We start from the raw sequence: 15,725 nt of genomic DNA, 5'->3' as shown, positions 1-15,725 counted from the left end.
GAGACCAAAAAATTGGGTTATGGGGCATTCGGACCAAAAAACACGTCTAGGTTACATACAGAGTCAATGGAAAGACGTAAATTTGTGTTTATTTGCGTCATTCGAGTGAGTAGAAAATATTTAACTCAAACGAGAATTTTCATACTGACGTCATGACGTTAACGTCACCGATGTCCAGACATTCATGAGATAGCAATGAAGGAGAGGATAATAATCAATAACCATGGCCGACAATGGGCCATTGGTTGAATATTTCAGTCTTTCAGTCGCATCCTCTTCCCTCCTGCTATCTGCATGTTAGCATTTTCAAAATCCAAGTCTCTACGGGAAACAATAAGAACCTCTGAGCTAGCAACCTACATGCTGTGAAATGGCAAGTTAACCTTATACTAGCCTGGTTGCTAATGCTACAAATATTACCAAGCTAGCTAGGATTGAGCCATTTTATGCCAGGGCTCACCTCCACAAGAGCAAAAACATCCCCCAACACTATTCTGCAGGGGCACATCGCTGAGACACCGCCCAAGATGATTGTGATTGGTTGAAAGAAAAACAAACCAAACCAGACTCTCGCCAGCGAAGTTATCGCCTTAACTTAGCTGCATGTTTGGCTGACTGCAACGTTATGTTCTCAACATGATGAAACTATTCATGAAGTCAGTCTAACTTGACTGTGTGGTGAGTCATCGTTGACTTAAACTCGCCAGCGCAGGAACAGTGGTTGTATAATCTTAACTAATTTAATTGCAATACTTTGCCATAAAAATAGAAAATGAACCCTGTGATTTTAGACAAAACTTTCACAAACATCTCTAATACCTCTTCTTACATTTGCAGGTTGTCTTTTTAGAGGCATTTTGACGAAATGACCAGAAGTTGAAGCTCGCACACCTGCAGGAGTCGTCTCATGCTCGTTCATTTTCACACTTTATAATCACACTTCTGTCTGAGCCGCTGACGCCGTCTGCGAACAAGCGCTCGAATGTCTTTTAATGAGCTATTGCTGCACGATGAAGCCTTCAGCCCCGCTTCCGTGTCAGTGTTTTGTTATTTTTAAGAGAAAATCAAGTCAAGAAAGAAATATAAATAATATATTTTGCTGTTGTCTCAGCAGATGGTGTCTGTATGGCGCGTTAACAGAGAGAGACCCTTCTGTATTTAGGCCCGCAGACTGACAGAATTACACTTCGCTAATTAACTTGAATAAGGCAGCTCGACACACTAAGCAGAAAGTGATACACAGCTATCAGTCAGTGTGTGTGTGTGTGTGAGAGGGATGGAGACGACAGGGTAATGAGGAACTAATCATAGTTTTCTGTTTGAATCGGTGGAATAATAACATCTTCAGATGACCAAATGTGACCCATCCTGTCATTGATGCGCTTGTGTGTGTGTGTGTGTCCTGTGCGTGTTTCCCTTTCGAGTTAATTGACACTCCGCACAGACCGCAGTCGCCTGTCTCGATAATGGTCGCCATGGAAACGACGTTTGGTGTGACAGATGTGTTTTGTGGCAGATCGGGATACGGCAAACCACAAGGGAGCCACACGGATTTGGAAGAAAACGCCGGCAAAACAGATCGCCGAACAATACACAGGAATGAGAGCACAATGCAAAACCAACCACAATGGACACAGTGGATGAGCACATTCATGAAATAAAAAGGGATTATTACTAAATGCCAACTAACTGGTATAAATATTTAAATCTGCGTCATTATTCCACCCGATTAACGATAGAGACTTAAATAAGGGTAAATATCACGAAGCATTTAAATCCCAAGTGCAATTAATGAAAATTCAACCATGAAATAAGTTGTCTCGTCTTATTCTAATTACTTTGGAAAGTTAAGCTGAGACGTGTGAATGTAAACACGATTTCAGCTCAATTCAGCTTCCTCTAAACTTTGACACTATCAGTAAATATAGCAAGAAGACTGAAGGCATATTGATTGGCTGATTGATATTTATCTTTCTGTTGAACCAGAAAGATTATAAACTCTGATTAATTCTTATTATTGTGAAAATGTCAATTATTATTCAGTTTATTTCTCAGGGACCATGTTTTCAGCTGTAGTCGCTGTCCAGGTGTAAAGTTGGAAACATAAAATCAAGACACAAGTTTAAGACAACAATCACGATGTAAGCAGAGGTGGCGAGTGTCCGCACATTGTGTACTCAATTAGAAGTTAGAAGTACTCATTCAACTTCTTTATTCCAGTAAAAGTAATAAAGTACAGGCTCTGAAATGTACTCAAAGTATAAACGTCAAAAGTGTCCCTCTGAAGGACATTTCTACTGGACGTTTCTGTGCAAAGCTAACTGACCCTCACGTCATATTCATATAATTCAAAGACTTAAAGGTAGATTCAGGAGGATTTGTCCGAGCTGTCGGTAAACGCACCACAAAGTTAGCTGATTGTTGGGTCTCACTACCAGGATGTCAAATAGCCACATGTAAGGTGGGTAGTGAAAGCAGGACAAACACATGGACAGCAATAAAAGACAACAAAGCAAAGACGAACAACGCAACAACAAGCAAGCACAGATATACAAGGTACAAGGTAAATTCAATGTCATTTTTTTCGACAAGGGTTTGAAATAAACAAAATGATGTTAGTCCTTGAGTCCTGCTGTATATGACGCGTGATTTACAGAACAGCTTTGCAAAAACAGCCGTGAGTAGAGACTGAAGAAACAACAGTAGGAGCAGTAAGTCGAGCAGCAGGGCAGTTTAGCAGCGTACAAGTTGTATATCGACAGATGATGAAAGGATCCAAACTAATGCTGACGGGTCTGATGGTTTATGAGCCTCGTCCTGTTACAGCAGAGAACCTGTGAGTGCATGTGTGGATGGTCAACAAGCAATTTTTGGAAACCATTTGGGAAAATTGGCTGGAGTCGTCCATTTCTGGCTATTTCTATGCTTCCATGTGTCCTTTGATTCTCAGCCCGAGAATGATTGGGCCAGACAGGTTCGGGCCAGGTTCTGATTTCTCCTAATTATTCTGGGCTTCATCTGATCAGGTTTCGGTTTTATTCTGCAGTTTAGATTGTTTTGTCTTTTGTTAACAGTGTGAATGTGACCTCTCTGGACCCTGCTAACATATTCAGTGACATTGTTGGAGCTTGTTAGTTACACAGTTGACACAAAATCAAAATGTTTTGGCTTATTAATCCCTGCAGAGGATCAGCCTCTGAAACTGGGTTCAGGTCAATATGAAGCCAAACCTCCACTTCTACCTGTGTGATCGCCTTCATTAAAAAGTCTGATTTTTAGCAAACTGGACAAGAAGTTCATTATAATTACACATTTATACTTATTTACAAATGTTCCTGGAAGGTATTTGCTGTTTGTGTCCCGTTTAAAAAGAGAGAGTAAACCAGAAAAGGGAAAATTTCACAACGTTCCTGTTTAAAACTTTGCAGGTGCATAAAACCTCTGAAGTATCTGCCGTCCGAGCGTCTTTCATCACCTACAGCTGGTCACAATTAAATGAGATCTATTGTGCTTTTTAGTTTTTAATCATAATTATATGAAAAACAATATGACATTGTTTTATGACAAACAATGTTGTATATAGCTGTGTATGTTTGAGCTGGTTGCTGTTCCAAGTTGCACGTCTAAATAGTTTCAGTTACATTTGCATGATTTTATGCTCCTGAAACAAATGAAGAGAACAACTTTTAAAAGTCGTTTGTGTCAACAATGTTTGGGTCCCAGTTCTCAAATGTTGAGATTTTATTGCTGCTGCTGATGTTGTTGTTGTTTTCACACTTAATTGTGCTTTTGACATTTGAAACGTGTAAAACACAACTCTACAGATGGAAGAAGGCCAAAGTATAATGTTGTGACGAAACACAATTTTGCCGGAATTATCCTTGTTTTTTATTTCTATCTGTGAAAATCGAGTGAAAGTGATTTTCCAGAAAAAAAAATTTTCCCCCAGAAAAATAGTGTTTTTTTTCCTCAAAGGTTGTTTTTTTTTAAGAATTTTTGTTTTTGTTTTTTTGAGAAAGTTTTTTTTAAGATTTCTTTTTTTTTTTTTTTTAAAGAAAAAAACTTTATTTTCAGAAAAAAGTGGTTTTTTTCCCCTCGAACCCCCCCCCCCCCAGAAAAAACACTTTCTGGGGGGAAAAACACTCATTTTTTTCTGAAAAATCCAAGCGTAAATGCAAAATGAGTGTTTTTTCAGAAAAAAAATAAAATGTTTCCCCTGCTGCTGTTGTTGTTGTTTTCACACTTTATTGTGCTTTCAACATTTGAAACGTGTAAAACACAACTCTACAGGTGGAGGAAGGCCAAAGTATAATGTTGTGATGAAAATATAAAAAAGACCTAATAGTGTAATGAAATATACATTTGTAATATACAGTTAAAAAAGTTTTTTTCACAGATGGAAACAAAAAATAAGGAAAACATTTTTTTCCAAAATAAAAACACACTCTGAAAAAAAACCTCATCTTTTTTTGAAAAAACACTCATTTTTTAAGAAAAAAACCCCAAAAGTTATTACAAAAAAAGTTGAGCTTTACTGAGCTAGTTTTCCCCACACAGGATCCATAACATTACAAACAGCCGTTAGAGGCTCTGAATCCACTTTTCTATGTAATATGTGAGATAAAGTGTGAAAAAAAGTTATTTTTTCTGAAAAAAAACCCCACTTTTCTGGAAAATCACTTTCACTCGGTTCGGTTTTTTTTTCACGTTTTCACAGATTGAAACAAAAATAAGGCACTTTTTTTTTTTTTTCAAAAACACCTTTTTTTTCTGAAAAAAAAAACAGAAAAAAGTTTTTTCAAGGGAAAAAAATATTTTTTTCAATGAGAAAAAAATGTTCTGTGTTTTTTAAAAAATAAAAAAATGCTCCTTGAAACAATTTTATTTTTGGGAAAAAACACTCATTTTTTTCTGAAAAAAACACTCATTTTTTTCTCCCCAAAGTTATTTAAAAAAAAATCACGCTGAGCTAGTTTTCCCCACATAGGATCCATAACACTACAAAGAGCCGTTAGAGGCTCTATATGTGAGATAAGATGAAGTGTGAAAAAAGTTATTTTTTTCTGAAAAATCACTTTCAGTTGGTTTCACCCACTTGAATTTTTTTTTTTTTTTTTTTCACGTTTTCACAGATGGAAACAAAAAAATAAGTAATATTTTTTTTCTTTTCTAAACACATTTTTTTCTGAAAAAATATTTTTTTTCTGAGAAAGACTCATCTTTTCTGGAAAAAAAAGGTTTTTTTTCCTGAAAAAAGCTCTTTTGTTCTGAAGAAACAGTCCCAACAAAACTTTGTTTGTCCACCAGTTCTCAAGTCGTAAACACAGAAGAGAAAAACAATTTAGATCAGACTTAGAAAATATTGTCGATCACCAGAAAAAAAGTCTTCACTTGCCCCTCAAGGCTTCTGTAGTTTTCTGACAATTTTTATTATTCTTTTGAAATAAATCATAAAAATAATCAGCAGATAAGTCGACAGTGAAAATAAACATTAGTTGAAGCCCTGAAATGTTACTCATTATTCCTTCCAGCCTGTTAGTGCACGCTGACTGTGTTACTTGAAGATGTTGGTGTGGTTCAGAAGTTATTCAAGGTGTGTACACAAGTTTTAAGAAAACAGTCTAACAAGAGGATACTGGGGTAATGTGGCGGTCATTATTTGGTAGTGGACATCAGTTCGGTACTTTCACCAGATGTGCTGCAACTAATGATTACAGCTGAGAAGCAGGCAGAGACTGAGAGCTTATTGTCGGAGCACGAAGCTACTGAGTGTTATAAGATGTATGTGTGTGTGTGTTGGCGCTCCTGTAGACGTAATGCCAGGCTTTTGTGTGTGTGTTTGTGTGTGTGGTCTGGCTCGGTGTGTAGATGTGTGGTCCCGTCGGCATGCGGGATGATTGGCAGCGCCCGTTTGGGCATCGTTGATAACACACAGGAGGGCGACTGCCACAGATGAGGTCTGTCAAGCTGTCTGCCCGTCAGACACCCACACACACCCACACACACACTCCTTTTCTCCCTCCTTGTCACACACACACACACACGCACACACAACACAACACACACACACCAATATACATCTCAATTTCTCTCCCAGTGACTCCTGCTCTGACTCTTGTTTGTGTTTAACACACAGAGAATCTCTCTGCTTTCAAACAGGCCGAGGATCCCCACTGTATCCTCCGGCTACACACACACACACACACACACGCACACACACACCCGTCAGTCCTGCCCGTGGCCAGCCATTGAGCCTGGTATACTGATAACAGCAACAACAGGCCTCTCTCCTCTGCAGGGAGAGACAGTCTCATTCATATGTAGCGTTTGATGTGTTGGGGGATCTCTGTCACTTGTTGGACGGCTTGAAAAGACCAGGCTGACATTTGGAGGGTATATTTCAGTGCGGCACTCGAGAAAAGGCAAAAGGAAAGCGCCGTTTGAGCACTTTGGCAGCCGTGTTCACATCGTCTGTGGTAAACAGCTGACTTTCTTTAACTTACCAAAACGTTAAAGTGATCTTCTTGTCGATTGGGGGAAGATAACATTTATATATGATCACCTCGTGAAGCTTATATGTGTTGACAATACACGGAGCAACATCAGAATCAATCGGTTTTATGTTTTTGTCCACCAGAGTCCAATATTCACACTCCTTTTTGCTCCATTTTTGGTCCCCACCATCATCTCTCGTAGTGGCTTTAAATTAAATACATATAACGGCTGGTGGTGCACTCAGCTCTGCTCCTTCTTGCTGTCTTGCCGAAAACATGCTTTAACAAGGTGCCTCAGGGCCCCAGGGTGACACTATTTTTGGCGCACACGCACCCAAAAATCTGTCAAGCGCGAATAACATTTTCGATTGGCACCTTGAGCTCTTTGTCATGTTGTCTTGTGCTGTTGCTGGTCGCTTTGTATGGTTTTATTTTAAAAATAATAAAAAATCTAAATGCGACTACTTTCGCCAAAGTTGTCACACGGTGTAACGCTGCACCTTGAATCCAAAATATGCTACATAGGAGGGGAGGGTAAATGTAAACACAAATGAAAGTGTGTGAGACTTCACCTGGTTTGATGCAGCGGATCGATCAACAATATAAAATGACTGTGTGTGTGTGTTTGTGTGTGTGCAGCCTCACCTGGCGCACAGAGTACACACTTACTGGCACAATGCAGCCCTTTAGGGATCAATTACCGCTCACTCACGTCTTTATCATCTCAAAGCCTCGACTATGAATACCTTGGCATGCCGACCAGACACACGCGCTCGCACACACACACACACACACACACCAAGGCTATAAACCCGTTTTGATAGTTGAGATGTATAAGCTTCTTTTCAAAATGCCCTGTCAGGGAACGCTATCTCCTCCAACAGCGAGCCAAACGGCACAATAGCCTTTATTGTCATGACTGACAGAGAGTCCCATCTGCACTCTGTGTGTGTGTGTGTGTGTGTGTGTGTGTGTGTGTGTGTGTGTGTGTGTGTGTGTGAATGTGTCTGTGTCTTCTCCACATAACAGAGTTTACCTGTTGAATTTTCAGGACCTCTCAAAACACCTGAGATCAGCTCTATGGTGGAAAGATCAAACCTTGAAGCGTGCACACACACACACACACACACACACACACACACACACACACACACACACACACACACAGAAAGCAGTGTCTTAAGCTCTCGCTGTCTCTTCCCCGGTCCAGATGCTCCACCATTTGTTCATCTTTTGCCGGACAAAACTTTTCATCAAAGTCGGTTTATTCTGCAGGAACCGGAAACTTCACCGGGATCTGACGGCGAGAACAGAGTGAGGCAGCGGAGACAGATGTGAGGGCAGGAGGAGAGGAGCTGCGTTTCATCAGCATCTGGATTTCACCCACACTGTGAAAATGTGTTTTAATTAGGGGCACACGCAGAAAAAAACAAGCTTGATAGAGATAGATTTTATTTCTCATGTAGGCTTAACAGATGAAAACACATTTGATTTAAATGTCCAACGGCAATTTTTTTTATTTTCCTTCTCCTGAGACATTTCCAGCAACACTTTTCTTCAGCACACAGTCTCAGATTTAATGTGAAGTCCTCCTAATGTAGCCCACCAAGTGTACAGACGTTAGCTGGAAGTCAGTGTCTCGCTTTTGTCTTCTCATTTATACGTTTATGAAGCAGGTTTATAAAATCACTCGGTTACTGGCAACCTTTTCAGACATTTTTGCGTCTTTGTGTGTCAGCACCCAGCGTCTCTAAACTTCATCTCGTGCTCTGTCTGGTTGCAGTCAAACTCAGACAGTTTGTCAGTCTTTACGTCACTTCATTGGCCTTTTCTCTTCTTTATAATTGATTGAGAACACTGCCAACAAACTAGGGTCAACCGATAAGGCTCTTTCAGGGCCGTTAACGATTATTAGAAATGAAGGAGACTGAAAAATTATATTTGGGATCAATATTAATTTGCAGTAAAAATGAAAATCTTTGGTTTATTCCATCACTGGTTGTTTGAAATTTGGACACAAAGTCCAATTTACTCAAGTACTGTTCTTCGCACAGTTTTGAGGTACTTGAGTATTTCCATTTTCTGCTACTTTACACTTCCTCTCACTACATTTATTTGATAAATTTAGTTACACGTTACTTTGCTGATTCAGATTATTCAGTGTTTAAAGGCTGTTAATTGTGACGTGCCGCCAATCAGATAATGTTGTGGGCGGGACATTGTGTGAGAGGATGCTGCTTCAGCGCTAAAGTTTTTTTTTATGAGCAATCTGACAGAAAATCATCCGTACCAATAACTGTAAAATGCATCATTTCTAATGTAATATCAGCCCCGATAATCAGGGTTGTTTCATGTTTCCATTTCCGCTGAGAACCGTGAATATTAAAGAATGGCAGGAAGGAGAAAGAAATAATGTTATGAGTTAAAATGATGACACTCCAGTAAAATAACTGAAATCATCCCTTGTTTTCTGCTTACTAGTACTTACATATGTACATAACTTAATTTACATAATACCGTATGCAATGTACTTATTTTAACTGAAACTATGATCTTTTCCTAAACCTAACCAAGTAGTCTTGGTGCCTAAACTCATGCAAACGACGACTGTTTAACAATATTAAAGTAATAGTTATTCTTTTGATGTACTCATCCTTAGTCAACCTGCAGTAGATGACCGTCAGCTCTCCCTGTGTGGAGAAGCAGCACATTGTAAACAGTTCTGACAGCACAACGTATTTTAGCCAATAAAGCCCGGGTCATCAGGCAGTAAACACAAGAAAGAAAGAAAAAAAATATATATAGATTTGGTTTTTGCCCAGCAGTAATGATATCCAACCTCAGAGAATATTAAAATTTAAGAGAGGACATGTTATGTTTGCTTAGTGAGATCTGAACCGGTGACATCAGGGGCACGGGCCCGGCGCCAAATCTCCATGAATCCACCCAGAGCTTTGAGCATGCTTAAGCAATCATGACCTGGCATAAGGTCCGTGTACGTAATCAATTATTCATTTGGAAGGTGGAGGGAAAGTCGGCCCATCTGCTGAGGGGAGCAGTCCTGGCTGAGTTATTGAGCTGTGGGCTGTCTGCTGTTTAATAATGGTCCAACTATGTATTGCTCTGTAGCAGGGACCGGTCGCACTCGATCAATTTCAAATCACTGCTTCTCGAGGTCTAAACCAATATGGCAACTGACAAATAGCAGAAGAGTCTTCGCCTTCAGTCGCGGCGCTGATTGAAGATTTTCTAACATGACGCAATCCTGAAGGAACAGCTTCTCTCTCTTCTTCTGTGGTCTGTAATGAGCCTGTAGGTTTTTGTTCCCTCGTCTTGTTAATGAAGCAGCTGAAGAGACAGTTGATGGACAGCTAAACCGTGAAAAAGTAGCTCACACCACTTCAGTGAGCTGCTGCAGACATCGCTCATAAAGAATCTGATTAACAGACTTTCCTGAGCTAATCTTGAACCTGGAGATATCACACTCTGATTAAAAGACTCGACACAGTACATCCAGGGGGAAATAATCACCCAAATCCTGTTTAAGTCCGTGATCGTGTTAGTGTAGTTTTTTAATAATATATCAGACGAGATGGTGATAATTCCATATGTTGATGAAGAGAAGATCCACGTCTGTGCTGAGCTGGTGGACTCAGTCTGGAGCTCCACTACACTCTAGAGGTTAGGGCGAGCATGACGCTGCTGCTGCTGCTGCTGCTGGTGCTGATACTGGTGCTGGTACTATACATTTTCTCTGTGACTGGGAGATAAACTAAAGGCTGCTGTCGATCATGTCCTCTTTTAACAAGGTCTGACTCATTTTGCACATCAGTCTGTCCTTAAATAAACAAGCAAACGCTTCTTTTAACAGCTGGAAATCAAACATTTTGTCAAGGTGTGAGCCACAGTTTGACTTCATATTGAGTACTGTCACTTTTTAATGCCTTAAGACTCAGATATTTACATTTTTTGCTTGAAAGACATAAAAAAATCAGCTGTCCAACTCCAACTCTACCCAAGAGGTAAAAATTATACTGTGCTGCCCTCTAGTGGTAAGTTGGCCAACATACCCTGAACACTGATGACAGTTTGGTACATAAAGGTGAATTTCTCCACAGCTCAGACACTCGATGGAAAATGAACTCTAGATAAACTCTGAGTGCTTCCTTCAGGCAAAACTCAAAGGGTCAGTGTGTCTGTCAGAGGAACCATCTTTCATTTAAGGTGGATTAAATTGATCTCTTTTGAAAGGTTTAGTATAAGGAGGACTTAAAACACTGCCATTCATATCAGACATATCTCATGTCTTTATAAATAGATGTAGAGTGTCTGCTGCAGTTGATGGAGTCACAAGTTTTATAATAAACTGCGTATTACTGTGTATTTGAATTTCACTCGTGCATTATACAAAATGTCTACATTAAATATATTCCACAATTTTGGAGAGTAAATGTTGATACAGCATGTAAAAAGTTTTTTTTGTGAGGGCAGGTAATGTTTTAAACTCAAAGGAACCAAAAACCATTCACACCATGCAAACTATCTTTGGTTGGTCAAGTGAAAACAGAGGCCCTTAGGGACAAGTGAAAAATGTTTTGGTTTTTTTGGTGTGATCAATTTTCTAAGTCTGATATGAATGGTTTTCTCCTGTTTTCCTCTCGTGATTTTTTTTTCACACGTAAATGAAAAATATCAAGAGAAACATTTTCTTTTCAAAATTCATGTGTGAAGAAATTCTAGGAAAAAAAAAATCTAGGATAATCTTAAATTCTTTAAAAAATTCAGGAGGAAAAAAAATGTGAAAATTTTGTGTGAAACAGTGAAAAACAATGTGAATTTCTTTTTACACTGTTTCAAACATGAAAAAAAAACCCACCTGGAAAAATAATAATTTCATAGTTTCACACATGGAAAATGGAAAAATTCATTTGTGAAACCAAGTAAAAAAAAAATAATAATAATAATAATAAAAATATTTTGAAAAAAGGTTCTTCCCAGAAAAAGAAAAAAAAATACTTCACTCAGGTTCATACATGGAAAAAAAAATCATTCATGATAATCTTTATTTTTCCATCTATGAAAACTTATGGAAATAAAAAAAGTTGTTTTTAGGAGAAATATTTTTTATACCCTTTTTCACACAAGAAAAAAAAATTCACCTGGAAAAAAGAAAAAAATCATTTGTGCAAGTAAAATGAAAATTTTCTTTAAGGAGAAAAAAAGTGTTTTTCATGTGTCGAACCAATCAAAAAAAAAAAAAGTCACTTGTCTCAACACATGAAGAAAAAAAATCATAGAACTTAGAAAATGTCTTTTTTCACTTTGCTCGACACAAGAAAAAAAGTTTTCTCCTGGACATTTTTGTATTTCACTCTTCAGCAGATGAATAAAACATTTTTTTTTTAGAACTTAAAAAATGGATCACCAGAAAAAATACCATACTGTTGTCTGTGATACTGTCAAATATGCTTTTTGAGGTTGAACCAATAATGTATAACTGACTGATGGAGTTTCACAGCACAATGTCAATGAAACCTTTGAAGAAGTAGTTTGATTACTTTATAAATTACCTGAAATCTCAGATGACACTTGACCGAACTGATGTAAGACAAACTTGAATTGTTTTGAAAGGGTCTTTCTTTGTACTCGAGCAGAAAATGCACTTTAAAAAGTAGGAATAAATTAAAACCTTGTGAGGGCTGCCAGGGCAAGAAGCACTTTGCTTTTTATTATCATTATATGATCTGATTCAACAGACTTCATTAGATGGCGATAACCTCAAATATGGGCTATAACTTAAAAAAGCTTTTGATGACATTGACTGTTATTGCTACATTTCTGGAAGAGATAAAAGAGCTTTATGTCTGAATTTGAGGACTAAAACATCAGATTTTCCTCTTGGACTGATCCAGGTCATAGTTTCATAGCTGGTTTAACAAAGACTACAATCACATCCGGTCCACAGCTCAGCAGCAGATCAGACCAGTGTTGCATGAATCCAACTGTTACCACTGACCCCCTCTGTAGACAAACATTCAAAATGAATAAAGACAACACTTGACTCCTACTGTAGCAAAGCTTTACTGAATCATGATCAGATATTCCAGAAAAAAAATAAAAGTTCATATAAAATTGCATTTGAGACGTCACACTCTGCGTGTGTTTCCAGTCACTTCCATCAGTATTATGAATCCTACGGCTTTTGTAATTAGAAAACACCTCGACGCTGAAATCTGCACAGAATGTAGTAACAATACTGCCGACATAATCTTCAAAAAAATATATATAGCTCTACTTCATATCTACAGCCAGCCGACGCCGTTATACTGACAATACATTAGAACTGAACGCTATCACACTTTCGGACAACATGTCACGTTTGAACACCGAGTAGAAGCATAAATAACCTTCGCTGCTAAGAAGACGTCGTCAAACAGTCAGCTTCCCTTGTTCAAGACATCATAATGAAAAAACTACACAGAGACAGCATGAATGAGGGTCCAGACTTAATGATTCGGTGTTCGGGGTAGCGAAAAAAAAACATGACATACTTGATTTAAAACTGAGAAAATGTAGAATCAGGCCTCAATTTCAAATGTACAAACTCAGCTTTTAAAGGGTCGTTTAATGCCAGCTCAGCCACAATTCACCAAGAAAACTTTTAACAGTTTGTCACAGATTTTCTCCCAAAAATTCATGCAAATCTAATAAATTCATGGGACTCTGAAAAATCCTACAGCTGTACTCCAACTTCTGAAATTTAGCTCTGAGGGTCCGACTTCCAAAATTAATACGTTTTTGGATTCTCTGTGTGTGTTGTAAATCTCACTCAGCTCATTTTCCACTGGACTGGGTTTAAATTTGTACTGAACATCCAAGAAACCCCAAGAAAACCTGGCAACACGTTTGGGTGGTTACAATAATCAAATTAATAACAAAAAAACTAATTTTTTCACCCAAACAAAGCATCTTTAATTTTCAAAAACGTACATCTCCTCTAGTTTTTACGTTCTTGCTACCAAACTTTGTTTCTGTGAATCACATCTAGAAGTTATTTGGTCCTGCGTGAGTCTCACAGGTCTTTTTTATTTTACATATTTTGACTGAAGATTTTCCCAAGAAGGATCGTTTTAATTTCCTTGAAACAGTTTAATGTGAAAGTCTTACTAGAGGCTGAGAAATTTAGCTCTTAGACTGAGAAAGTATTCAGAGTACAGCTGTAGGATTTTCAAGGTCCCGTGAATTTAATAAAGGTTTTAACATGAATTCAATGACATAACATGAGCTGGCAGTTTGTAATAACCCATATTTCCCAGAGTTATATCAGCAATCTTAAATTTAAGAGTCATAAAACTCCGGGGGGATATTTTCATACTGTGGCATCTCCAGCATTCTCACATGAGACTGTTTGAATACATTCATTTCCATAAGGCTGAAGGGTCGAAGCTACAACATGTTAACACCAGGAACAATTCTCTACATATAACAGGGTCCATTTTCTGCCTAAAAATTAATTCAGATATCCAGTTAGATAATCCAAACACTGGAATGTCGTCCAACTCCAGGGATCACAGCTCACCTCAAGGATAAGTTCACTCAGAAATGAAAATTCAGTCATTATCTCCTCACACCCGTCGGGTGAAGTTTTGTAGTTCACATGACATTTCTTGAGCTTCACAGCAAAACCGTGTTGCAGCGTTCTTCTAAACAACTGAAGTAGATGGAGACAACAACGACAAAACTCCACGCAACTAGTCCAGTGTAATCCAATTCTCCAGAACGCCTGGGATCCCAACGTTATTTACACCTTCAACGCACCAACGCTTTTAGCTTAGCAGCTACAGTAAAGATTTAAAAACCTAAAAAGGGCATAAATGACACCTTTTCAAATCAATTTGGTTGTCAGTTGTTTATGAAAATGCTGCAACTTTATTTTGCTGTTTTGTGGATTGCAAAACTTCACCTGACTGTCCGTCAACAGCAGGGTGAGTAGATAATGACTGAATTTTCATGTTTGGGTGAACTTATCCTTTAAAAGGTTTCCAAAGCATTTGAGCCGCGTCTTTATTTCACTTGCCGTATTTTCATCACCAATTTAAAAGTAAAATGGAAATAAGGGATCACATTTAAGACAAAACTTTAAAACTTCACATTATTTGTAAATCATCTTTGACTCAAAGCCATGATGAGACTTTAAAGAGGAGCAGAACATGACGGGTCCAAAACGAGACGCAGAACTAACTTTCATTAGTGACGTTCAACTCCTAATTACACAGGAATTCAGAAGCACTGCGACGGGCAAATTAAAACATCATAAGACGAAAATAAAAATAAGAACAGGCTAATAAAAACATCAGGTGAAAATCCACAGCGGCCACCTCTTTGTCATCCATTGAGAAAAAAAAAATCCTTCAAGCTCCAGTGTTGCAAAGATAATCCAGTGAAGTCTTCATATCCAGTGGCGAGTCGAGTTTCACATGTCGTATTGATCGAGTTTAAAAAAGGTTTGTCGTGTGCTACAAGGACAGTACAGTCTCACATCCACATGTTTCATCGTGTCAAGAGTCCAGATGTTTTTATCTCTTACAAGTCTTTCTGTTTTATAGATTTTTCTTTTTCAGTCCTTCATCCAGTGTACTTCAGCAGCTCTACATGCTACGTGACCTGTGAGTGGAGAGAAGCTCAGTGCAGGAGTCCATCGGTGTGATCACCAGTGTCAAACAGCACGAGTCAAAAAATAAAAGGGGGGGAGGAAAGCAGCACTAAAAGAGACAACCTACCCTTTACGTATGTTAGTGTTGTGAGATTTAAGTGTGTCAGGACCAACGTCAGCTCTGTAGCAACAAGAAGAATAACAAGATTTTTGACTGAGGTTTGGTTGAATGATTGGATGGATTACATAAACAGCAGGTCGCTGACCGTGTTCCTGTAGGTGATCCTAAAATGTTAATACTGGTTCTAACTGTGTGATGAAAACCTGTAATCATATCTCTATTACTGTCACATGAACCTAGCTACATCTGTTTGTAAGCTGCCTCCTCCCTGGTTCCACTTTCCTCTTGGCCCAGCTTGCTCGTGTGTGGATGGGTGAGGGGGTGAGGGGGTGAGGGGGGGAGCAGTCAGGGAGACTAATGTTGTGATGGCTGCTTCTCATCTCTCCATCAGAGCTCAGTGGTCAGGAGACCTCTGGGTTTGGCTCCATCCTCTGAGTTTGGCTGCTGACCCACAGTG

General features: G+C 38.7%; 1 protein-coding gene across 3 annotated transcripts in view; it reads right to left on the bottom strand.

Annotated features, from left to right (window-relative positions):
* Positions 1–12,556: 12,556 nt before the first annotated feature.
* Positions 12,557–15,725, bottom strand: part of epb41l5 (erythrocyte membrane protein band 4.1 like 5) — a 34,095-nt gene continuing 30,926 nt past the window's right edge. For all 3 annotated transcript variants that reach the window (XM_084361652.1, XM_084361654.1, XM_084361653.1), the window contains exon 26: positions 12,557–15,725. In XM_084361652.1, coding sequence (XP_084217778.1) covers positions 15,656–15,725 — 70 coding nt within the window. In that variant the 3' untranslated portion in view covers positions 12,557–15,655.

The sequence above is a fragment of the Pagrus pagrus genome (genome assembly GCF_965226575.1).
Source record: "Pagrus pagrus genome assembly, chromosome: 9".
NCBI classification, from domain to species: Eukaryota; Metazoa; Chordata; class Actinopteri; order Spariformes; family Sparidae; genus Pagrus; species Pagrus pagrus.
Note: the sequence above shows the minus strand (reverse complement) of the source record. Positions and strands in the feature narration are given on the sequence as shown.